General features: G+C 52.9%; 8 protein-coding genes across 8 annotated transcripts; 4 read left to right on the plus strand and 4 right to left on the minus strand.

Moving 5' to 3' along the window:
- Positions 1 to 3,838: 3,838 nt before the first annotated feature.
- COCMIDRAFT_104583 (uncharacterized protein) lies at positions 3,839 to 7,450 on the plus strand (the record flags this gene model as incomplete). Its single annotated transcript, XM_007693276.1, has 3 exons — positions 3,839 to 4,167; positions 4,484 to 4,579; positions 4,726 to 7,450. 3 exons carry the CDS (start codon positions 3,839 to 3,841, stop codon positions 7,448 to 7,450), a joined length of 3,150 nt encoding a protein of 1,049 aa, XP_007691466.1.
- A 180-nt stretch (positions 7,451 to 7,630) lies between these two features.
- COCMIDRAFT_104621 (uncharacterized protein) lies at positions 7,631 to 8,688 on the minus strand (the record flags this gene model as incomplete). Its single annotated transcript, XM_007693277.1, has 2 exons — positions 7,631 to 7,774; positions 7,846 to 8,688. 2 exons carry the CDS (start codon positions 8,686 to 8,688, stop codon positions 7,631 to 7,633), a joined length of 987 nt encoding a protein of 328 aa, XP_007691467.1.
- Positions 8,689 to 9,348: 660 nt separating this feature from the next.
- Positions 9,349 to 10,518, plus strand: COCMIDRAFT_8345 (uncharacterized protein; the record flags this gene model as incomplete). The annotated part of the gene is made up of 1 exon (XM_007693262.1): positions 9,349 to 10,518. The coding sequence occupies one exon, from the start codon at positions 9,349 to 9,351 to the stop codon at positions 10,516 to 10,518; it is 1,170 nt and encodes a 389-aa protein (XP_007691452.1).
- A 257-nt stretch (positions 10,519 to 10,775) lies between these two features.
- On the minus strand, positions 10,776 to 12,196 carry COCMIDRAFT_104598 (uncharacterized protein; the record flags this gene model as incomplete). Its single annotated transcript, XM_007693278.1, has 3 exons — positions 10,776 to 11,885; positions 11,936 to 12,050; positions 12,102 to 12,196. 3 exons carry the CDS (start codon positions 12,194 to 12,196, stop codon positions 10,776 to 10,778), a joined length of 1,320 nt encoding a protein of 439 aa, XP_007691468.1.
- Positions 12,197 to 12,556: 360 nt separating this feature from the next.
- Positions 12,557 to 14,419, plus strand: COCMIDRAFT_8347 (uncharacterized protein; the record flags this gene model as incomplete). The annotated part of the gene is made up of 6 exons (XM_007693263.1): positions 12,557 to 12,610; positions 12,664 to 12,715; positions 12,771 to 12,793; positions 12,847 to 12,876; positions 12,928 to 13,764; positions 13,814 to 14,419. The coding sequence occupies 6 exons, from the start codon at positions 12,557 to 12,559 to the stop codon at positions 14,417 to 14,419; spliced, it is 1,602 nt and encodes a 533-aa protein (XP_007691453.1).
- Positions 14,420 to 17,864: 3,445 nt separating this feature from the next.
- On the minus strand, positions 17,865 to 19,481 carry COCMIDRAFT_104617 (uncharacterized protein; the record flags this gene model as incomplete). Its single annotated transcript, XM_007693279.1, has 2 exons — positions 17,865 to 19,248; positions 19,408 to 19,481. 2 exons carry the CDS (start codon positions 19,479 to 19,481, stop codon positions 17,865 to 17,867), a joined length of 1,458 nt encoding a protein of 485 aa, XP_007691469.1.
- Positions 19,482 to 20,906: 1,425 nt separating this feature from the next.
- Positions 20,907 to 23,221, minus strand: COCMIDRAFT_8349 (uncharacterized protein; the record flags this gene model as incomplete). Its single annotated transcript, XM_007693264.1, has 5 exons — positions 20,907 to 20,926; positions 20,991 to 21,419; positions 21,498 to 21,751; positions 21,799 to 22,895; positions 22,955 to 23,221. 5 exons carry the CDS (start codon positions 23,219 to 23,221, stop codon positions 20,907 to 20,909), a joined length of 2,067 nt encoding a protein of 688 aa, XP_007691454.1.
- Positions 23,222 to 23,841: 620 nt separating this feature from the next.
- COCMIDRAFT_65564 (uncharacterized protein) lies at positions 23,842 to 24,306 on the plus strand (the record flags this gene model as incomplete). Its single annotated transcript, XM_007693280.1, has 1 exon — positions 23,842 to 24,306. A coding segment is annotated over one exon (465 nt), but the record flags the coding sequence as incomplete, so codon positions are not given.
- Between the last annotated feature and the right edge of the window lie 29 nt (positions 24,307 to 24,335).

The following is a 24,335-nucleotide window of genomic DNA, read 5'->3' on the forward strand; positions in this document are numbered from 1 at the left end:
GAACGGCACCCCAGTGGGTTTCCGTGCGAAGCCGTGCAAATATCCAGCAGGTCGTTATGCTCATGGTTCCGGGTTTGGATGTGGGCATGTTTAACGGACAGGTTGCCCTAGAAGCCGCCTCACAGCCCGGACAAGTCGCCCAAGGAGACGAGGCCACCGAGTCTCAGCCAAAGCGGTTATCCATCTCATCCAGCGACTTCTACCCGGCCAGTCTGAAGCCCGAACGCCTGCCTGCACCGCTGAAGCCTCTATCCGACATTTTCGAGCATGTGTGGCCCATCAAAGCCATTGGAGAACACCGCAACAACCAGTACATGCGCCTCCATTCGCCCATTCACACCATGCTCACCTCACAGATTCCAAAGACGCAAGAAGAAAAGCAAATGAAGAGGACTGGCAACCACAAGGGTCCCATGCCACAGAACTCAAGCCATTGGCAGAACAAGCGTACACGCATCACCGAGTATATCGCCACGCTCATGGAGCAGCAGGAAAACGAATATGTACTGCATCCAGCCATGTTTGCGACGCCCGAATCCAAGGAGGCTAACCATGAGAGGAGGAAACTCGCCAACCAGACTGCAGATGATGGCTGGGTGGATAGCCACGTGACAAATCTCGATGAAGGCCAAGTGCCCGAAGAAGAGATAGAGCAAGGCAGTCTGAGTGCTGGGAGACAGATCCTCTCCATAGACTGTGAAATGTGCAAAGGCGAGAACGACGAGCTTGTGCTTACGCGCATCAGTCTGATGGATTGGAACGGCAACGTAGTCTTGGATAAGCTTGTCAAGCCCGAGATTGGCATCAAGGACCATCTAACGCAGTGGTCGGGTATTACAGCGGCCATGCTTCAGGATGTCACAACCACACTCGCCGACATACAAAAGGAGCTACTGGACCTCGTTACTCCGCGCACAATCCTTGTGGGACATTCGCTAAACTCTGATCTCAATGCACTCAAGCTGACTCATCCCTTTATCGTCGACACGGGTATTCTCTATCCACATCCGCGCGGTCCGCCGTATAAGCAGTCGCTCAAGTGGCTTGCGCAAAAGTATCTCAAGCGCGAGGTGCAGAAAGGTTCACAGGGCCACGACAGTGTAGAAGACGCTCGAACATGTCTTGATCTGGTCAAGCAAAAATGTGAAAAGGGCCCGAGGTGGGGCTCGAGTGACACCAATGCCGAGTCGATTTTCAAAAGACTTGGACGGAGCATGCGACCAAAGTCAAACGACGCCCATCGAGCGGGAGCGGTCATTGACTGGGGTGATCCAAACCGAGGTCACGGTGGTCAAGCTAAGGTTTCGATAGGATGCAAGACGGATGATGAAGTGGTGGAAGCCATTGATCGAACCTTGAAGGGCCAAGCGGAGGGCAGAGATGGGACTGCTGACCAGATTGATTTTGTCTGGGGCCGTCTGCGGGAGCTTGAGCTTGCACGAGGATGGTGGGATGATGCCAAGTCCGCAGATGTTGAGGCGATTCGTAAGAATGCGCTTGAGCGAATGGGCTTCTGTCGACAAGGCGATGATGATGATGTAGATGTGGAGCTACAAGGCGCTGAGCTTGGCGACGCTGTTTCGAGAACGGTTGAGCGGATCAGCCAGGTTTACAAGTCCCTGCCACGCTGCACGGCCTTTATTGTGTACAGTGGCACGGGCGACCCTCGAGACATTCGACGCCTGCAAGCCATGAACCAGCAGTACCGGCGAGAGTTTGCAACGAAGAAATGGGACAATCTTAGCGTGCAATGGACAGACACGGAGGTGCAGGCACTGTCCAAAGCATGCCAGGATGCACGCAATGGTGTCGGGTTCATGGTGGTCAAGTAGAGTAGATAGTACATAGGCTATTGTGCTATTACGAGAGCAATGTGTGTGTATGTCTTGTTTTGTGTTTGGTCCACGGAGCGCCAGCGCTAAAGCAATTTGTGATACATGGAATGCCGGCGTGTTTGAGCGGGCGGGCAGTTGGGTCCGACAGGTAATGACGGGTAATTGAGAAAAAGTGTATGGAAAAGACCGGATGCCGAAGGGGTTCCGAAAACGTTGATATGCATTGCGGGATGTGCAACAATCGGTTGAATGCAGCCGGGGGGAGCGAGGTTAAAATGGTCTAATTACCGTTTCAGTGTGTCCAAGTAGATATTACTGGCGCCAGTTGGCATGTCAATTGCACGGACGACAATCAAGAACCCTGCTCATATCATGTTTTGGCTAAGGCTATGTTAGCGCATTGCCTTAGGCCCCGTAGTGTCGGATCCAGAAAGTAAAATCAAATTTTTTGCAAAGCGGATGACTACATGATGGGCTGCATTGGTAGTAGCCTAGCGGCCATAGGGATCTGCGAGCTGGGGGACGCTAGCCAAGCTGCTATCTTGCCGCCGTATAGCAGGACGATAGTGCCCAGATCGTAACGAGCTGGCGCCAGGTGCAAAGGGATTGCCTATTGGAGGCAAAGGTAATTTGGGCCTGCTATATCAGAGACCAAGAGGCACCAAGGCTATATGATTGTGGTACGTACGAGAAAAGACAGAGTTTATAGTCGCAATGTATAGGGTATATGGTGTGTATGTAAAATGGATTCAATAGTCACCGTGCGCTGGTCTTATCAGCCCGTCTACCAGGCTTATTGGGCCATGACGACCATGAAACCTTGGAGCCGTCGACACTGGCCAATCGTGGCAAAATAGGGGATGGATGATGATGATGATTAATTGATTGAATAAGTGAGCGATTGATTGATTGATTGATTGATTGATTGATTATCATGGCCAGCCGCTGCTTACTCGATTGTGTGTAGTATACACGTGTGTGTGTGTGTGTGTGTGTGTGTGTGTATGCATAGTACTTACGTATATCGAGTACGAAGTAAGTTTGTATGTCTACCGGGAACATGGATGTGTAGATATGTAACATACCTGTATGTATATGTATATGTATACAAGGACAGGACGGTTGTCCATGGTCATTGATTGGACGACCTGGGGGGAGGGGTGGGCAGGATGTAGATAGCAGTTTAGGAGTACAGCTATATGGAAAGTCAGTATACTTACCTACATAATGCCACTACCCGGGCAGCGTCGCATGCTATCGTCCATGGCCCACCCGCATAAACGACAGACGTCAAAAGGAGCATGGCCCGGCGAGGGCGTGAAGGGCTGATGCACGATGCGGAACAGCTAGCGCGTCGAGCTTGCGACACCACACGGCTCAAAGGCTTATTCGTAATAGCTGATAGAGCACCTCTAAATAACGAGGCGCGCTAGGCCCCACCGGGACTCACAGCCAGCCAATAATGAATAAGCCTGTGCTAATTATTTCACCTGTCCTAATTCTCTCCCTAACTTTGCTTTTCCACCCTGGCCGCGCCGTATACGCACGCTCTCTCTCCCCTTCTTTGCCTTTTCCTGGCCCTGGCCGCCGCCGCCAATCCCACTCGCTGCTTTCCCACACTCATTCAACACCTGATCCCACCCTTCCATTGTACCCGTCCATTGACTCTTCTTCTTCTTTCACTCGCACACCCTCCTGTAGCAGCGCCGCCACCTACCTCTCTGGCCGCACTGCGCATTTGGCGCTCACCACACCATCATCCTCTCGACGCTTGTGCTTGACCATCCATCATCCCCTTGCCCGCCTTTGGTAATCACTATAGAAGCATTCCTGGCTCCCACGGTGTATTACTCCGCTTACCTGCAGTTGGCGAGCAACAAGCGCAAGATCCTCGTCGCCTTGCCTATACTGTGGCTCGGAGATCTATCCTTTCGGTCCGTCTCAATGGGCTGGCTACGGCAAGCACAAGACAGTTTCGTATTAGTGAGACTACTCCAGACAGCATGAGCACCCAACAACATCACCGCTCTGCGTCTCACACTGCATCCATTGTGCATGGAAATGCCGACCAGTTTAGAGTTCAGCAGTCGGCACCGCCCTTTGCCCAAAGTGCTGCTAGACCCCCGCCACCACCTGCTTCGCTCCCCAGCATCGCTCGATCGACAAAGGGCTACTGCCGGCACTGCCGCTCCCACGTAGGCGACTTCTACAACTCGTGGAGTCGAATCACTGCAACCCTTCATGTCCCTGTCCTGCTCGGTTCCTACTCGTCTCGCCTGAAAAGTGTTGGCAACCCAGAGCCTGCATTCAAGAGCACGGCGCTCCATGGATGGTAAGCTTATTAGCCCTCGCCTGCCTTTTCTCCCTTCGCACCTTTTCCCCTTTTGGTAGCAGTCAGCCATCTCATCATCAGGCGCCCTTCGATATACGTTGTCGCCTCCCGGTATAGTTCAGTGACATGGTATTTTAATTTTCTTCCTTCTCTTTCCTAAGCACACTTGCGCTAGTGCGTTCCAAACAATTTCCACACTATACGTTTTTCATCTATTAAACCCGCCAGCCCGCTACCTGCCTCCCCACGTTCCGCATTACTGCCGTTCCGTTGATGTCCGTACATTTTGTCTACCTATTAGCTGACTCCCTGACAGCATCATCCAGCCTTTGTCCTGCCCACACCCTGGCTGCCGCGAGACATCAATTGGTTTCACGGTCATCACTACGCCTGCCGGAAAAGGGAAATTTCGGTGAGTCACATCCCCTTGCATCGCTCCCCGAGTCTTGTGTTTGCATCTTGCTGTCGATGAGGCCTTGATGACTACTATGCGCTCAAATACAAATAAAGCTTGTTGCTTTGACTTACCTCAGATGGCTAACATTTCATTTCGCGTAGTGGCCGCGATCTCTTTGACCTAGGCCGCATTGAGCTGCAATGTGAGATAGCACCAGGGCAGATCATTGTCATCGAACCGCGTGAAGACACTGCACCAGACCTATTAGCAGCCGAGGAGACGCCTAGTCCTCCTCCTTCATCCACTTTATCTTCTTCTTCACCAAACAACGTTCCCAACCCATCTTGGACCAAAGCCATGGAGGTTGACACACGCATGCCGTCGTTGCACCAATCGGCGTATTCCCATACCCAGATGGGCATACGCCATGATCTCGATCGCGATGCCCCAAAGCAACACCTCATGTATCCCATTGAACACGACAGACAGTCACGAAAACAACTATCGTCATCGATACATTCTCCTCCAGTGACCAACTCCTTGCACAGTGCTGTTCAACCAGCACCAACCAAAAGACCCTCAATTCCATCACCCGCAGCGGAGCCAATACACCACCAGGCTGATTCACCGCAACAAGTATCTGCTATTCACCCCACTGGCGATGTGCGTGAATCTCGGGGTAGTGTATCTAAACCACAGCCTGCCCCCTCAACATCCCAAACAAATGGCCACCAGTACCCTCGCTCACCTGGCGTGGTGAGCATGGACGCTATTGAGCGTTTACAAACACAGATCTCCCAAAACAGCGGCGCCCTAGCTGCTCACACTCGCGATATACGTCGTGGCGAAGAGACCTTTCAACATGTCGAGGAATCCCTTCGTCGTGAGTTTCAGGCCCAGTTGTTCCGTCAGACAGCCGACATTCAAAAAGTGGAAGAGTCTGCGGCACGGCTACAGCACGAAATGCAAGGCATGCGTCACGCAATGGAAGCCATCAGCCGAGAGATGGAGGCTTGGAGAATGGACAAGCAATCACGCAAATCTATCTTTTCCCCAAGCCATCAGATGGCCGCTCAAGACTCGGCGCTCGAACTCATGGCGCAACAAATCGCCGTCATGTCGCACAAGACGAGCGATCTCGACAATCTAAAGCTCCACATTGAAATAATGAAGAACAAGATCTACCGGCTCGAGGAAGGTGCCAAGGCAGCATCATCGCAGCCGCCATCGCACACATTCCAGCTTCCACGTGAGGCGGCAGTTGCAACTATCCCATCAACTCATGCCGCAGTGTCATCCCACCCCACTACTCCAACAATTCCACAAGCCAGCGATGCATCCCGCCGAGCCTCGAATGACCAGCATCACCAGCCGTCGTTTGTACAGCCGGCACCCAAGCCTGTGGTGGAAGCCACACCGAGAACTGAGCTTGTGCCTAGTCAGAGCAGCGGATGGACGACCGTCAATGCTGGAGTGAAGCGAAGTTCCCAAAGCGGTATGGACAGTCCCCAGGAGAGCACCATGCATGGGCCAAGTTCCCCAAAGCGGGCAAAGCTGGGCGAAGCTGAGCCATTCCCTGGCTACACTGCCGCACAACCACCACCTAGTCGAGCCACAGTCGAGCCGACAGACGTTCGACTTTCAACGCCTGCCCATGCGATTACATCTCAAAATCCCGTAGCTGACCAGGCCCCCTCGTCTCAATCGCAGCAGCAACCTTCCTATTCCCCATATACCCCGCAGTATGCGCCGTCAGACGATAGCTGGCGGCCCGATTCTCAACGTATGATGGGATATCGACCTCGTGGGCGGGGGCGTGGCGGTGGAGGACCCGGCAGTCGGGGTGGTAGAGTTCGAAAGGGCGTGATTGCCCAGCCTCATGGTACCTTTGCAACACCAGAATGGGAATCGGATGAGTGGCAGAGCCTTCGCAGCTCACAAGGTAGTCCGGAAGACTTTCACAACCACATGGCACGCTCCGGTCGTGGCGGCATAGCGCGCCGTGGCAGTGGTGGCGCACGCGGAGGCTACATAACAAACGATCGCACCTCAAGCCTCGGCTTACAAGGGGTGACGTCTGGCATCAGCTTTGGACCGCCTGGTGAGGTGTACGGTTCTGCAAAGAGGACTCGTACGAAGCCGGTGCGAAATGCAGATGGTGTGCTTATCCGAAAGGATGGCCGTCCTGATATGCGTTCGCAATCGTCAGCCGCCAATCTGCGCAAGGTTCATGCCCGCAAGGAAAATGAATCCAGCCACTCCCCTACACCCACAAACATCCAATACGCGAGGCCGGTCAGTGCGGCTGACACACCTAGCCCTACTGGGCTTGCAGCACCCCCGAATGCGGCCGATAAGCACAAGGCGATCATGGGCAAGATCTTCCCCGAAGGTTTGGATGCATCCCGCAAGCAACATGACTATGCTAGCCAGGTGTTTTCGGAAGAATGCGATCATACTGTTCATTCGCGTTCACATGGCCACCGCTCTGCAGCCAAGACGGACAAGTCCGTCAAGAAGGAGCAAAGTGAAAATGATGCGAGTCCTAGGCAAAAACAAAGCCCACAGAAACAAGATGTAAACATGGATAGGGCTGATAGTCATGCTGCTGATGAGGAGGAGCACGAGCACGAGGAGCATGAAGATGAAGAGGAGGAATACGAAGAAGGGCACGAAGAGGAAGAAGAGGAAGAAGAGGAAGAGGATGAAAGGCAGGCTCCCGAGCAATATGGTGAGCATGTCAAAGCACATGGAGAGACTGCGACAAAACAAGCAGAAGATGGGAATGCTACTGCTGCTGTTGTTGGCTCGAGGGCTGGCTCGGAAAACCGGGCAGTGGAGAGCTCAGTGGCCAATGACGATGACTGTATACATGTACAAGCTTAATAGGTTAATTTCTTGCAAAAGAGTAAATGTTACTTGTATGGATTACTTGTCAAGTTGTATTCTTTTATCTTGTCATTGCCGCCATTTGCATATACACGTTGCTGTTCCTATTCTATCCGCATTCATTATTCACATGCTATAAATGTACAAGAAAAATGCCGCACAGCCACTACACTCGCTTTAGTACGGAACCGTAGGAACCTTTTCCGATCCATTCGTTCGCTCCGGGTAAAAAATCGCGCCCTTTGTCTTCGCACAGTTGGTCAGGTAACTCGCCGACGCATTAACAGGAATCGTGTTTCCCTCCTGAGGGCGACCATAGACCTACACACAATCTTCGTTAGCAACCAATCCCACGCAACCCACGCAGAAAAATGTTGAATCGGGAAACTCACATGCTCATAATACCACACCTCATTCAAAACCGTAAATCCCCTATCCGTACTATTCCTCCCAGCAGCCGTCTCATTGAACCTCGGTCCCGAGCACCCCAAAAACGGAACGCCGCCATGCCTCTCTGCCAACACGTCTCTGACCTCCTCGTACGAATACCGCGTCGACCCATTGCACGGCGTAATCCCGGCCTCTTCCAGCCACTCAAACGTCGGAAATCTCTTGTAGTACTTGATCGTCGTCTCGAAGAAATCCACAACGTCCTCGTGCTGGCGGTACAGCGGACCGTAGCACGGAACATTGAAGGTGGAAAAGCACGTGGCGTGCTTTGAGAATTCGTGCGCGTGGAAGCCGGCGTTGTCTTGCTGCCAGGCGACCCAGTACGTGGACATGTATTCTAGCAGGTCGTACCGGCCAAAGGGCTCGAGGAAGGTATCAATGTTGGGTCCGGTGTATGGTAGAACGGCTGTTCCATTGGGCAGACCGTTGGTCGTGTTTGGTGAAGGGATAGGATCGTACTGGCGATTCAAGTCGCAGTATTGGGTGTAGCTTCCGTTGCAAAAGTCGGGCCAGAGACCGTGGAGGGTCCAGGTGTCTTTGGGGAGGTATTGGCCGGTGGATTCGAGGCCCGTGTAGGTGTTCCAGAATTGGGTGCTGAGGAGGAGGCCGCCGAAGGTTTCGGTGCAGCAGGAATCTACCTTGGAGGCGTCTTGGGAGGGACAGGATAGGAGGGGTTGTTGGAGTTGGCAGGTGTGATTGAGGGGGGATTGGAGGGGGTAAAGTTGGGCGGTTGATGATGCAGTGAGGAGGGTTAGGACGAGGGCCCTGGGGATGTGTTCCTTCATCTTGGTATGGTGTTGAAGGGAAATTGATTGATGAGGTGCAACGCAGATAATGTCTACAACTGGGGAACCACGGCTCTTATTATATTCTCTAAAAAAAATTGGCCACAGCCCTTACTAGTACGTATGTAAACGTATTGCCCGCTGCGGCTCCAGGTCGAAAAAAATCAGTCTTTGCCTTTTCTAGAAGGTAAGTAGTCCCGCGGTTGCAAGGTACGAAGGCCGGGCGTCGGCCATGAGCGAAAGGTGGGTAAAGTGAGGTACCTGCGTGTAAGCTAGACGGGCTCACGTGTGCGTGCCATTGGACGATAAGAGAAGCACGCCCCCAAGCCACCGTAGGAATGCTTGTCTCGACACGCTCTCAGCTCCGGGGCTAGACATGCTCGAGAACGTAGGTGTGAAAACGACCCATTGCGAATTGAACCGAGCATGAAGTCATCATCGGTTTGTGGGGTGGTTGGTTAGAAGCTCTTTGATCTGGCGCAGTTCTGGCTGCGTTGTTGTTCGGCGGGACAACTTTCTCTCCGATGGACTATCTCCGCGTTGCGCAGCTCCGTCATACACTTGCTATAACATCATGACTTGCAGCGTCGCAACCATGCGCAGGTATTCACAGTTTTCAGAGTGCTCAAGCGATTCCTTGGGAACAGTAGAGTGCCAGAAATGTCTCCTACATCCACCATAACAGCCCTCGCGCCGCATACACCAGACGCATACACAACCGCCCACCACATCGGCAATCCACCAACATCCTTCAAAAACCCATGGCCCTCTTACAAACCCAGCGGCATAGCCACCGCCGTACGCGCCCGATTCACAACCCCCAAAAACTTCGTCCCGGTACCCAGCGACCGCGCCGGCCTCGTCCTCGTCCGCAAGCCCGACTTCACCACTACCCGCAACGGCCTCAAAGCCACATGGATCGGCCACGCAAGTTTCCTGCTCGAAACAACCCGTTCCGCCTCTAGCGAACGCGGCATGCGCCTCCTCGTCGACCCCGTCTGGAGCGAGCGCGTAGGCCCTTACGGCATGGTTGGCCCTGTCCGCTTCACACCACCGCCCTGCACTATCGACGACCTCCCTCACATCGACGCCGTATGCATAAGCCACGACCACTACGACCACCTCGACTCCGACACGCTGCGCAAGCTCAACACGAAGCAAAACGGCGACTTGCGCATATTCTGCGGGCTAAACGTCAAGTCCGTGATTACAGGCCTTGGTGCTGGCATCACTGCAGAGCAAGTCACGGAACTCGACTGGTGGGACGGCGTGACGCTCTCAACGCAAGGCGTTGGGAGCGTAGATATAATATGCACGCCCGCGCAACACCGCTCTGGTCGCGCGCCCTGGAATTTCGATGCAACGCTTTGGTGTAGCTGGGTAATTCGCGAGTCTTCTTCTTCTTCCTCGCCAATAGCAGGAGCCAAGTCGCTCTTCTTCGCGGGCGACACGGGATACTGTCATGTCAGTTCTGATGATCAATACTCGCACCACGACGCCCCGCATCCTCCGTGCCCCGCTTTCAAAGATATAGGGAACCTGTACGGTCCCTTTGATCTCGCATTGTTACCGGTGGGGTGCTTCATGCCGCGCTCGGTGCTATCGGGCCAGCATTCTAGTCCGGAAGATTCAGTGGCGATACATAGGGATGTGAGGAGTAAGAGGAGTGTGGGCATGCATTTTGGCACGTTTAGAGGTGGGTTTTCGGTCAATTATGAGCCGGTTACTGAGCCGCCAGAGCGCTGGCGGAAATGTGCAGAGGCGGAGGGGTTGGAGTGGGGGGTCGAGATTGGGCTGTGTGATGTTGGGGAGACAGTAGTAGTGGAGTGAGCATTTGCTGCTTATAATGCTGATAATCAATGCGATAATGTGACGTAAATGCATTGAGGAGTATTGGTGCTTTGGTAATTCACTTTGTGGGTAGCAACAAACCAAAAACGCAAGAGGATAGACAGACATGATTCGGAATGATGCATTACAACTCTATCATCTAAGTGGCGGTAAAGCGCCTTCGTGACTACTCGTACAGCGCCAGCCCTAGCTCTCAACCTACAAGTGGAGAGCCACTTGCGACAGACAACGAACGTCTAGTTGTACTGCATGTACGTGGCAGTCGAGTTGAACTTGAGGTTGCCCTTGATGACCTTGTCAACGGCAGCCAAAAAGTCCTTCTCAGTTGCAACCTTTCTCCTCGCTCGGATGGCAAACATGCCGGCCTCTGTCGCCACACTCCTCAACTCGGCACCTGTGCTGTTAGGGCAGAGACGGGAAATGAGCTCCCAACGAATGTCACGCTCTACGCTCATACTCTTGGCGTGGATACGGAGAATGTTGGCACGACCTTCCATGTCTGGTAGCGAGAACTCAATCTTTCGGTCGATACGCCCGGGACGCATGAGGGCGGGATCAAGAGTGGAAGGTCTGTTTGTGGCGAACATGACTTTGATGTTACCTCGAGCATCGAAACCGTCGAGTTGTGTGATGAGTTCCAACATGGTACGTTGTACTTCGTTATCACCTCCAGCACCGTCGTCGAAACGTGCTCCACCAACAGCATCGATTTCGTCAAAGAAGATGATACACGCCTTCTTTGTTCGCGCCATCTCAAAGAGCTCACGCACCATCCGGGCACCTTCTCCGACATACTTCTGGACAAGCTCTGAACCAATGACACGGATGAAGGTGGCGTCGGTTCGGTTGGCGACTGCTCGGGCGCAAAGCGTCTTTCCGGTTCCTGGTGGGCCGTAGAGTAGAGCACCCTTTGGAGGGTCGATTCCGAGGTTGACGAAGCGTTCTGGTGATAACAGCGGCATCTCTACAACCTCTCGCAGCTTCTCAATCTGCTCCTTGCATCCTCCTACATCTCCGTATGTGACGTCAGGCTTGTCCTCAACTGTCATCATAGTAACCGAAGGATCAATTTTGGGCGGTAGAGGGAGCAGGATCTGGTACTTGTTACGGTCCACACCCACTCGCATACCCTCTTCAATGTCCGTGGGTGAGACGCGCTCTCCCAGGTTGACCACGAACTTGGCGATTTGCTTGACGTTGATGACATATTTGCTCTTTTCTGAGTCTTTCTCGTCCTGTATTATCTTGGTGCATCGTGCGACTTGGAGGGGCTGCTCTTCTTGCATGCGTTGGCGGTCGGCGGCAATGTCCCATAGATGTGGAGGTGCGAGACCGGTATCTGATTCCTGCAGGGATGTGAGCGGGGGGAAGTTAAGGTGGTGATGGGCTAGACTACCTTGACTCCAATCTTCTCATTTATCGTTTGCTGCTTGTCCTTGATCTCCTTCTCCAGCTTCTTCAGCTCGGCGCCATAGGGTGCGGCACCGTATGTCTTCAACACCTGGATGTCTCTGCCATTGCGTCAGCATCTATGCCGGGGAAATAGCACCAGTCAAGCTTACTCATCAGTGAGAGGCGTGATCTTCTTCTCCTCGACCTCGTCGTCGGCAAAGTTCTTCTGGTACTTCTCCCAGGACTGGCCTGTGGCTGAAGGCATGGCTGCGGTGTTGGCGGCGACTGTCGGCGGCCGGTGTGTTGATGGGGCTATGCGGGTGTGCGAGTGTGTGGACGGAGATGAGTCTGACAAGTCTCGGATGAAGAGAGCGACAGTCGGACGAGATGTATTGGTGGTGGGGATCGTGTACGGGCGTGGGTGTTGTGCTATGCAGTGAAGATGGTAGCTGTGGTTGATGCGGCGATGGGCCCGGCGAGTCGGAGCTTGTCACTGTCAGTGCGCTACGTACGTCTATCGCGTTCTCGAAATCTTGTCAGGTTCGCGTCCCCGGCACCCAAAACTTCCCCGCCAACCCACCACGATACCCCTCCTTTGTCTTTGTTTTCTCGAGATTCTCCAAACATGGCTACTCAAGTTGCAAGTGGCGGAGGCGGTGGCGGAAATGCTGCCTTCAAGGTATGGCTGCCTGCACTTAGAGCTCTGAAAACATTGACTGATGGCAAGTACAGGACAAAGAAAAGCCCAGGGCGGTCCGCAGTGCCAATATTATTGCAGCAAGAGGTATGGAAATTTCACCCATGTACTCAGTTCCTCTGAGCTGACTCAAAATTCGTAGCTGTGGCAGATGCGATCCGAACTGTATGTCCCACCACAGAGTGCGGGGAACAAGACGAATACTGATATTTTGGCAGTCTCTGGGACCAAAGGGAATGGACAAGATGGTAATTGGACATACACAGTCTTCAGATAAGTCAATGGCTAACTTGCCACAGATTCAAACCAGCAAAGGCCAGACAATCATCACAAACGACGGAGCCACCATGTTGAACCAAATGAGCGTCATGCACCCGTCGGCCAAGATGCTCGTCGACCTCGCACACGCCCAAGATATCGAGGCTGGAGACGGTACAACATCGGTCGTGGTTATTGCCGGCAGTCTGCTCGGAGCTGCTGAGCGGTTACTGGCCAAGGGCATCCACCCCACAGTCATATCTGAGGCCTTTCAGCGCGCAGCCCAGGAAGCCATATCCATCTTGACCGAAATGGCCATTCCTATTTCTCTCACTGACAGGCAGACTCTCCTCAAGACCGCTACCACCTCCCTCTCCTCCAAGATTGTCGCTCAAGAGCCAAAGCTGCCCATCATGGCCGTCGACTCGGTGCTCAAGGTCATCGACCCCAAGACCGCCGACAACGTAGACCTGAAGAACATCCGCATGATCAAGAAGATGGGCGGTACTATTGAGGATAGTGAGATGATTGACGGGCTAGTTCTCAACCAGCCAGTGGTCAAGAGCGCCGGCGGTCCCACACTCAAGGAAAAGGCAAGGATAGGTCTCATTCAGTTCCAGTTGAGCCCTCCAAAGCCGGACATGGAAAACCAGATTGTTGTCAACGACTACAGGCAAATGGACAAGATCCTCAAGGAGGAGCGAACATATCTGCTGAACATGGTCAAGAAGATCCAAAAAGCAAAGTGCAATGTTCTCTTTATCCAAAAGTCTATTCTACGCGATGCTGTCAACGATCTTAGCCTGCATTTTCTGTCAAAGCTTAAGATCTTGGTTGTCAAGGACATCGAGCGCGATGAGATTGAGTTCATCTGCAAGGTGCGTCAATGTGCCATCTATCATCAGAGTTTACGCTAACACAAAGCAGAGCACTGGTTGCAAGCCTATTGCCGACATTGACTCGTTCACAGAAGACAAACTCGGCTCAGCTGACCTTGTTGAGGAAGTGCAGGCATCAGGTGCTCGGTATGTCAAGGTCTCGGGTGTCAAGTCAGCGGGCAACACCGTGTCGATCGTCTGTCGGGGTGCCAACAATCTCATTCTGGACGAGACGGAGCGATCGCTTCATGACGCACACTGCGCTATCCGTTCATTAGTCAAGAAGAAGGCGCTTCTTGCTGGTGGAGGTGCTCCAGAAATTGAGATTGCACACCAACTCTCCCTCAAGGCTCGTGAACTCACCGGCACTGAAGCTATTTGCTGGAAAGCTTTCGCCGATGCCATGGAGGTTATCCCAACTACACTAGCGGAAAACGCAGGTCTCAACAGCATCAAGGTCGTCACCGAGCTGAGGCATAGACATGCGCAAGATCAAAAGTACGCAGGAATTAGCATCAAGAGCGGAGGCGTCAAGAACGACATTAGCGAAGAGAATGTGCTGCAGCCGCTGTTGGTCAGCACCAGCGCCATTGAGCTGGCAGCCGAGACGGTCAAGATGATTCTCCGAATCGACGACATTGCGCTGTCAAGGTAGAAGAAAATAACAATGACACTGCCGTGATCCGTTGCAGCAAGATGATAATACCACGAGCAATGACAAAAGATGACGCGAGCTCTCTGAAGATCCACCAAGTGGCGTGATGTGACATGTGTGTAAACCTCAGGCAACCCCCTGGTGCATCTATTGCATGAAAAGTCGCAATCAAATGCTGCATGTAAAGAAGCGAGAGAGAGTGGGACTTGCGGGTGGTGGATGTAGTGGATCCGCCACAGCTGTTCTTTGCTGCTGCAAGTTGCCCGAATAGCTCGAGTAGCATGAAAGTGTAATTAGAAGGTACATTGAAGCGAGTCGGATTGCGTCAATTCGCTTGAGTTTTGTTTGTGGGGTTTCCTCTTTCGCTCATGTAATAAGGACCCTGCGTCGGAGTTATCCCAAGTAGTAGATTGCTTGGCCCTTTTGGTTCTACTTCTGTAGACTCCTGCATACTGCAGGCGTATAGCTAGATTCATGTTTATGTATCCGAGGGGGCGAGGTGAATGCGGGTAAAGGTATACTACGGGTAAATATGGGGTTGACTTTTGCCGTAGCAGAAGTGTATGTTGCGTAATTTGTGTGGGTCTTGTAGGATTTAGGATGCTGCGCTTAGAACGGATGTGCTGATCTTCCGGGTCTTGGAAACACTGATAAGTGTTGCGAGGAGTTGTTGTAGTGTGGGTGTGGGTGTATGGCTTTGGGGTAATTTTTCTTGTGATGGTTAGGATGGTAGAGACGGGAAGTTGGTAATTCACGGTTTACGCTACGAAATCGATGTGTTTCGAGGTACGTATGCCTAGCTACTACGCAACACAAGAGCATGTACCAATCCGTGATAAATATTTCAAGATGATCATTTAAATCATAATATCTTTACTTTCGCTTATACACTCTCTCCTCCTAGCCCACGAGCCACCCGTTCTCCCTCCATACATAGTATCTCGCAATGCAAAAAAAGCAATCCCCTAAAAGTCCTACCCGTCCCAGCTCCCCCAACCCAGTAACCTCTACCAAACTCACCAATATCCCCCAACCCAAGCCCACTCTTACCCCCTCTGCCTCTCATCTACCAAGCCCTCTTCTCCCCAACTCCTCACACTACCCCTCCACCACCAACGCTTAGCAAAAAACTAGCACGTTTCATCATGTCTCTCTGCCTCCACACTACTATCAGTAGTGTGCTGACGCAAAGAGAAGAAAAAGATTGGCGGCCACCAACCCACCCACCCAACCAACTCCGCTCTCTCACGCTCTCTCTCTCTCTCTCGCCCCTCTCACTCTGTAACTAATCCACCCTTATCCACCCACCGTTCCATCACCCCCCTCCCCCCCAAAACGACCGGTCCGTCATCCCACCAACGAACCGGCCCGGGTCACCTCAAACTGTAAAGTGTGTGTGTGTGTGTGTGGAAGGGGACGAGGGTCCAAGGTGTTACTACTACCCAAAACCTTAATTCTCTTTCCCCCTCCCCCCCCCTTCCCTCCCTCCATACCCTACCCTTACCCTCTATTTAGTAAGGTAACTAGTAATAGTCCACACAGCATTAATAATAGTAAAGTAGTAGGTGTGTACCATATATCTCGCTCTGCTTTCCTCCGATCCTTTTTCTCCGCGGAGCCGAAGGGAAGGGAAGGGGAGGGAGGGAGGGAGGGAAAAAGTGGCTGAGGGAGTGGGGGAGGCTAGGCGAGTGGCGTGGTCAATCTTTGCGAGTGCCAAGGATATCTTGTGGTTAGGGGTGTGGCGTAGTGTGGAGAGGGGTGGAGATGGGGGAGGGAACTAAGGTGTGTCGTGTGGTGTGTGTTTCTATACTACTATGTGGGTTTTTTTGGAAGGAGTTGCTTAGGATTGGGTGTGGTGCGACGGGGGGAGGTTGGTGAGGATGGTGGAGTGTGAGGAATTGGGGGGGAGAGGTGGAGGCTGCGCTGATGCTGAGGTGAGGAATGTGGTGTTGGTGAAGAGAAAGGGTTTGGGTAATGCGGAAACTTTTTTCCTTTTACTTTTGTCGTCGTAGAATTTGGATTATCGGTGAGAAGTGGGTTTGGTAGAAGGTGTAAAAGTGCACGGGGAATGTAATCGTAGTTACATCCGGTCATATACACGTTGTAGCAAGAGATGGCGAACCGGAAAGCAAGAGAAAAAAACATGGATAACCTTGCTCTACACCACTCTATCTCAAGCGTTGTTAATACAGGGCCGATGGAACCTATATGCTTCACATTTTTTGATCACATGCCTTTCTACACCGGTGAGTCTACGCCAATGTCGCGATTTTGTTTGCTTTTTTTTCTATAGCAAATAGCATGTATCACACTTGCCTCGAATCGGCCAATGTGCCTCAGGCTTTTTGTTATCACGCGTGTGCCGCGCCTTCAGAAGTATAATGACCGTTTTTTCTGCTGACTCGGGATTCATGCGCCCGCCGCCGCCACGCCCGTTCCTAACCGTAATCACAAACATTCCGCTCTTGCATCTTTCTTGTCATCAAATAGAATTTGGACACGACATATGACATGTAAGCATGCTGATGCTGATCGTTGCCCGCGCAGAGGGTAATCACAAGTGCACTGACATGTGTTTGACAACCTTGGCTCCATTTGTAGAAACCAACCCTTGTTATTTATTTCATGCAGTAATCACTTCGTAGACAGAAACACGTGTGTACAAGTACGGATTTATTTTTCGGCTACTTTACTCTGACCAGCTCGTTTAATATGTGGGGATGTGTTTTTGCCGTACTTTAGCTCGAAACACAAAATCCTGGGCCAAATGGGGGGGGGGGGGTTCCGTGTGCCGGTATACCCCTTTAGTTTCGTTCTCTCTCTCTTCCGAACGGCATCGCAATGATCCGTGAAGGGATGACTGACTGCTAGTCATGTGAGAACAAGAAGGGGAAAATCAGTATTTGGAAAAAGAAGGGAGAGAGAGGTAGAGTGTAGTCGAACAGGTGAGATAACCTGGTCTGTTCTGCAAAGGTAGCTTTATTGCCAATAGATACGCTCAAATAAGGGCGAAAAACAAAGTGACAAATACAATGAAGACGCTTTTTGGTGGAAAAAAAAAGGACGGAGGAAGAGTCAGGCTCAGTGTAATAATCCTTACACTGACCTGCCGATCTCAATGGCTGCCGCAAATCATTCTTCGATCAACTTGACTAGCTGAATTGCACAGGAACGAACCTGGCGTGGGGTGGGTTGAAGGGAAAACACCTCGTTCATGCATCTGAATCGTATCGTGCATCGTAGCATATCGTACAAATTCTGGCGCCCAAACCAGTGTATCGAACAAAAAAAGAGAAACAACAAAAACGCCCGCTCAAACGCAGCAGACCTGTTGGTGAAATTAGAACTAAGAAAATAGCAACAGGTTTTTAAAAATAAACCAGAAAAAAAAGAAGGCACGAGGCCCATAAGGGTGACCCGCTTTCGAGTGACTAGCGGATGTAGTTCATCGAGACTTCAAACTGGCGCGCTTCAGCAGGCGGCTGACTAGGTTTCCGCGTGGCTTGGGCTTAACATAGAAGGCGCCTTTGGTGCCAGTCATATCGTCGCTGAAGACAAGATCCTCTAGCGCCAAAGGATCGTCTTTTGGGGGCTTGGGGCTGGATGAGGCGCCTTGCCAGCCATAGAGCTGGTCTTCGTCTGCACGGAGATCCGGGCGGGTCAATGTCATGCGCAGAGTCATCTCCCGGTTTAGTTGGGCGTGTGTTGAGTATACAGGCGATGGCATTGGCGAATCTAGGGACATGTTCCGGTGTGATGTTTGGCGAGAATGTATACGAAAAGACACGCCAGTACTTGAGGGTGTAGCTGGCGATTCCATGTCGGCGACAGAGTCGGCATCTGATTCTAAGTCTTCGTTATCATGACGTTCGTCCTCGAAGAAGGACAATTGCCCGTCTCTGAGAAATGTTTGCATGTCCCGACTGAACTTGCAAGCATGAGTGTCGATTTGTGGCAGGTGGTAGTGCGGTGTAGGTGCAGCAGTGTCGGGTCTTGTTGATGATGGGAAGCCGAATTCTATGGCTTCGTCAAACTTTTGAGGAGAAGCAAGGTACATGCGTAGCTTCTTCCTCGCCTCTGGGTCCTGGTAGTGAGTGGCCTCAGGGTCGAATACAGGAGAAACAGGTGTGTGGACTGGCGTGCGGCCGGTGAGAGAAGAGGATTGTGAGCGTTGGTGGGGGCGAGTGTTGATACCACCAAGGAACGGAGGCCCAAAGGGAGAGGAGGAGGAACCACCACGGACAGGATAAGTGGTGAGGGACATTGTTCTTCTCATGTAGCGGGCGGGGATTTCCTTGGAGGTGAATACAGGAGTAGAGGTGGCCATGGTGTCGAGGTATGAAGGAGTAGTGGAGTGATGCGGGTCGTTTTCCAAGGCCGCAAAGAGGCCGCTCGGTCCGCTCAGTGGGCTTTCTGCTGACGATACTGAACGTGGTCTTAAGGGACGTCCGCGCTCGGCAGTGTATTGACCGGACGGCTGTGAAAAGTCAAAGTGGAAGTCGTCGAAGCGTTGTTGTGCCCACTCGTAGTCTGTGTCGTCGGCAGTGAAGGAATGTTCACGCCAGCCTTGAAGAAGCAACTGTTCGTCGCGCGAAAACAGCTGTTTGCGGACTTTTTCGGGTAGAGAGAAGAAAAACTCAACGTCAGCGAGCGAGATGTCGTGTTCGAGCACAGGCTTTTCGAGTCTGCGTCTGCGGCGTACGGCACCTAGTGATAACGTGGGCCGGTGGAGTCTGGAGGAACTGGCTTGGGAAGAGCGGCCTGATGTAGGCTCGTCCAAGGCCTGCCGTTGGATCTGCAGACGCTCCAGGGACGAAAAGTACTTTCTCCTGGAAGGGGACTAATTAGCGACGACATTCTCATGGGTGTCCCTCATGCTACTGCAAGGTACAGCCATTGATGGTGGGGGGTGGATATCGGTATCTGCACGTGATATATGCGCCCCTATCACACTGGCGGGCCAATGACAAGCGGTTAGTTGCACTTACTGGACCGAATCGGGCAGCGCCTCGAACTCCGCCTGTGGGAGAGGAAGAGTAGTGCTTCTGGGTTTGCTCCTCATGGCGTCGGCTCGAATCGTCGAAATGGGTGATGGCGTTGTCGTCGGTTTGAAGCCAGTGACAAGAGGCACTCAACCAGGGGGTTGTGGTGTTTGTGGATGGCAGGACGAAGGGATGCTCCGAGGCCGCCCTGGGCACGGGGAGGCAAATGTGCCGACTGTGAAGGGTGGTGTGCAAAAGTACTATGTAAGTATTGCCCGTCTGTGTGTATGTATGTATGTATGTATGTATGTATGCACGTATGGTGGGCATTCAATGGCGGGCCGGCAGGGCTATCCGAGGTGGAAACAAGGGCCAGGCTGGTGATGTTGAAGAAAAAGAAAGGAACTATATGGAGTGCAAGAGGGTAGCAGCTGGAGGCTGAGCAGGCCAGAGCAGCAGACAGAGGTCTAGTGAGGCAGCGTGGTTACGACAGATGCACCGGGTGGACGGGAGCATATTGGGTGACGGGATGCCACATGTGCAGCTAAGGCAGCGGTGCAGCGGTGCAGCGGTGCAGCAGCCTCCTGTCCTGTCCTGTCCTGTCCACCAAACCCACAGACACGGACGGACCTTGGTAGAGCCGTAGTGGCAGTGGTTCCTCCGAGAGTCAATCCACAGCCATGAGCGTCTGCAACTCTCTGCTCTCCACCATTGGCCTTCGCTGTTTCAGAGCCGCCGTCTCCACCCTCCGACCGCCAGCGGGTCTTGCGGCGCTCCTAGCGTGCGACACACCGCATGGCCGCTCCTATACCCGGTCCATGGGATCGCGCACCAGCTAGCTCTTGTCCATGGCTCCCGTGTGATGGACGTCGAGAGCACGCGTATTTGCTTCTGGAATATTGCCTGCTGACCGCCCCAGAGTGAGAGCACAACTGCGCTCAAGCACGTCCCGTGCAACGTCCCGGCCATGCGCTGTGCATGTGCAACATGGCCCAAAACAAAGCAGCACAACCCACTCACTCGTCTGGCCGCCGCCTGATTCATTGCCTGCACTAACCCCGTTGCTGATGCTCGCCTTGTGCCGTGCCATGCAATATTTAGCTATCAATGTAAGTAAGTCAAACAAGCAAAAAACAAGCAGTAGAGAAAGTACGGCACTACTAACAAATATCCAACAAAGGAAAGGGTATCTCAAGAGAAGCGTCATCGGCCAACCGCCAGTCTCCAACCGCCAGTCTCCAACCGCCAGTCTGAACATCCTCAGCTCCCCAAGCAATCACCTCCTTCGGCACATACCCCGCCATGCCACCCCCCAAGCACTATAAAGTGGACTTTGCACACTTGTCCTTAGCCTACCCAACAGCCTGCACCCCGCCCTGTTCCGGCCCCAACCACTCCTTACCACATACATACCCACCTCCACCGTGCACATCCCATCTTGTTTGCTTGTCAAAAAAAACCGCCCCCCCCCCTCGTCTGCAGGCAACTGCCCGTCGCTCTCCTCGTCAAGCTCCTGCAATATCATCTACACGTGATGCGTCAGCACAAGGTCCACCTGCCTCAACTACACCCGCACCAAAAACACTTACAGTAATACTCGTCATCCAGCCCTTCGCGGCTTGGCAGCACTGGTTCGTCCAGCCCTACATCCTCGTACCGCACGTTTAGCAGCCGAATCTTGAGCCCGTAACCGCCGATAAATGTTACAAGCTTGTTGGTATTCGCCGTAATCGGCTGTTGGTTGAGAAGCATCAGCAGCCCATCAAGCCACTCGGAAGCAAGCGTGTGGCTTTGAGGGTGCAGATGCAACAGTACGCTTTCTTTGCGTCCTGCACCCGACCCACTCGACGTCTGCCGCGCATGATTGGATAGAGCCATGTACCCGTGGATCGTGATTTTGGTCGATGTCGACGCCCGCTCATGCCCTGGCAGCGTCCTCACCGTACTGTCAGACGATGCTGTCGATGGGGCCGAGGCCGAGACATTGCTCACTACTGATGAGACAATGGACAAATCAACTGTTGATTTCTGTGTCAGCTACGACGAAAATGCAAACCGGCCACTGGGATGCACCTAGTGGAGCGCGTAGTACTTACTCTTTTCCTGCAGGGCATCTAATTTCGGCTCGGCCGCCGTCTTTTCGTTAAAGTCAGCGTAGTGCAGGTATCGCCGGTTGTGTGACAGTCGAACAAAGCGCCACGACGAAGGCACTGCACGGTTGCCAGCTACTGGGCCGGTGTTTGTACCAAAGTCTGCTCCCATTGGGAACCATGCACCTTGAAGCAAGCATCTTATACGTTGCTCCTTGACAAACTGCAGCGCCTCGTGATTGAGCTCGTCGCGAACTTGGCTGTCGAGTGTTAGCTTGGCACGGCATACAATAGGCAAACTGCATACCGCAGGTGATGGCCCCATGCATCTTCATACGTCAGTTCCAGCACCTCCATCTGCAATTCTCGCAGCCGCTTGAGCTCAAACTCTGCTAGCTCCTCTTCAATCTCCTTGACATCTTTCATTCGTGGTGCCTGCCCAACCACCTGCTCAATCAAGATGCGAATCAGTTCCTCAATCTTTTCAAAGTCTTCAATCTGCGCTCCTGCTGCTTTCCACAGTCGGATGAAGGCATTTAGACCACTCGTGTGTAACCTAGACCAATGCAACAACAGCGGCTTGAATGCTCGGTCAAAGTTGGCCCGCGAGTCGGTATGGCGAAGAGCCTCAACGTCATCCAATTTATCCACTTCAAAATGCTCATATAGTGTTTGCGTGACCGAAAGACTTGCCCGCGCAATCGGACACCGTTGCTCGGCTGGCTCGGCTGACTGCTCCAGTAAAAGTTTCTGAAAGCCATCTTCGTTTTTATAAACAAAGTCAGTAATGTCCATAAGCCCCAAGAATCCAGTCCCGTTGAACTCCCACGCCGGTGACTCTGTCTCGAAACCCAGCCGGCTCCATTTTTCCGGATGATGCTTCTTGCTTCCTTTTGGATCAGACGATGACCTGTCTGGTTGACTCGCAGTGTGTAGGCCCCTAATAGCCCTTCGATGGTCGGGATTTTCCAGGTCCACCTTTTCTTCCCTCCAATTCCTCAGCAACGTCTTAGTCAGTGTCTGAAAGTCCAACAATGGGTGAGCCAGGTCTTGTATTGCGGTGCTTTGCATGAGCCCATACACGCTCTTGATCACGCCCAGCTCCTGGAGCTGCTTTATAAACTTGGGCCATTCGAACGCGGCATCGTTTGCAATGGCATCGCGCATCAACGCATTGATTAGCTGGAGGGAATTTGCACAGAGCGCATGGTCGGCCGATGTGATTTTCTCAACCAAGGATGACAAGAACTGGGGCTGGGCATCGACGGCTGGCTTGAGGCGCTGGAAGCCTGTGGTGCCTGTGTGCGAGCTTCGGTGTGAGGGATGACCAACGATTACGGCGAGGACTGACATGGCACCTCGGTTGACGTTAACAAGCGGTTGTGCGACGACGAGGTCGACTATCTATTATGCACTGGTTAGATGTACTCACGCACAACAGTCTCTCTCCTCTCTTGACTTACTCTTGCAATTAAATCATCCGTGACATGGTCCCATCCTTTGTCTAGCTCGAGCAGACGGGCCAGAGAGGTGAGACAATAGGCCAGTGTGTTTCCAGTCGAGTGCAGGGCCAGGAAGCGCAGCTTGGGCAGGCCCCCTTCGTAGATGAAGACATCAGCGAATGAAGGGTCGCCGATGGCATTCTGGAGTTTGAAGACGGCCATTTTGCGCACCGACTCCTCCTCCGCGCCGAGGCGGGCGACCAATTCAGAGACATTGACGCTGTCCATTTTCTCCAGCTTTCAGCGTGCAGGGGGTATCACAGTGTGGGGTATGTGGGTGGTAGTAGTGCTGCGGATGGCGATGTCATGCCAATCACGCGCAAGCGGCGAACATGACACAGACGCAAGAGTGCCAGGGCCGGGGATATGTACAGGCGCTGGTTGTGCGCAAGTACTGCTGTCGTCGCTGTTCTCGTTGCCGTCGCCCGTCGCGTGTCGAGAGGAGCGTGAAGGGAGAGACTTGGCAGCACGTGAAGCGCGTCGTGGGGGTCAAGTCAGCCGGTCCCCTGTCGGATGCCTGATTCGGCCGCTAGTCAGGTACGCCGAGCATGTGCCTTGTTTCTAGGCCCGACAACAGCCCGTCCGTCCTCTCTCGTCGCTGTTGCCGTCGTCGACTTCGTATTCAACAACGTTGGGCCCAACCATCAGTTGCTCTCTTCCTCCTTGCGACCCACATTTCACACCCTGTCTGCAGCCGCTGCCTTGCCCGACACGTGTAGTGCTGTACTGGTACCAGTGTCCCTTGGTCGCATCATCGCACGTTCCACCTCTTTTCGCCTTCAAGACCACCAGTACTCCTTCACCTCACAACCACCACCACCACAACAACAACCGCCACAATCGCCATCATGGTATACATTACCTCCGACCTCTTCGGCCCCAGCACCGCACGTGATTGGCAACAAGACAATACATCTCACAATTGGCATACCATGGCCCCCGACCAGCCCGCCGCCGGTCTTGGCAAGAGAAAGCGACAAGCAGGCGACGACAAACCACAACTATACGAACGCCCGTGTACCTCACTTCACACATCTGGCACCGACATCTCCCCAAAGACCATCCCACGTCACCACCGCTCCTCCCTAAGCCGCGACACCACCCGCCTCCACCACCCCAATACCCCGCCATTCGACTCCAACAACAACACCCTCTCCTATGCCTTCCTCCCCTCAAAAGCCCACGACTTCCCGTCCGACCGCCGCCCCGTCAAACAACTCAAACGCTTCAGTCCAAAAGCCTCCCTCGTAAAATCAACCTCGCACCTCATGGATATCGATCTCGACGTTCAATCTCCTACTACTACTACTACTACTACTACTACTACTACTACTACTACTAC

This window comes from Bipolaris oryzae (genome assembly GCF_000523455.1).
Source record: "Bipolaris oryzae ATCC 44560 unplaced genomic scaffold scaffold_158, whole genome shotgun sequence".
NCBI lineage: Eukaryota > Fungi > Ascomycota > Dothideomycetes > Pleosporales > Pleosporaceae > Bipolaris > Bipolaris oryzae.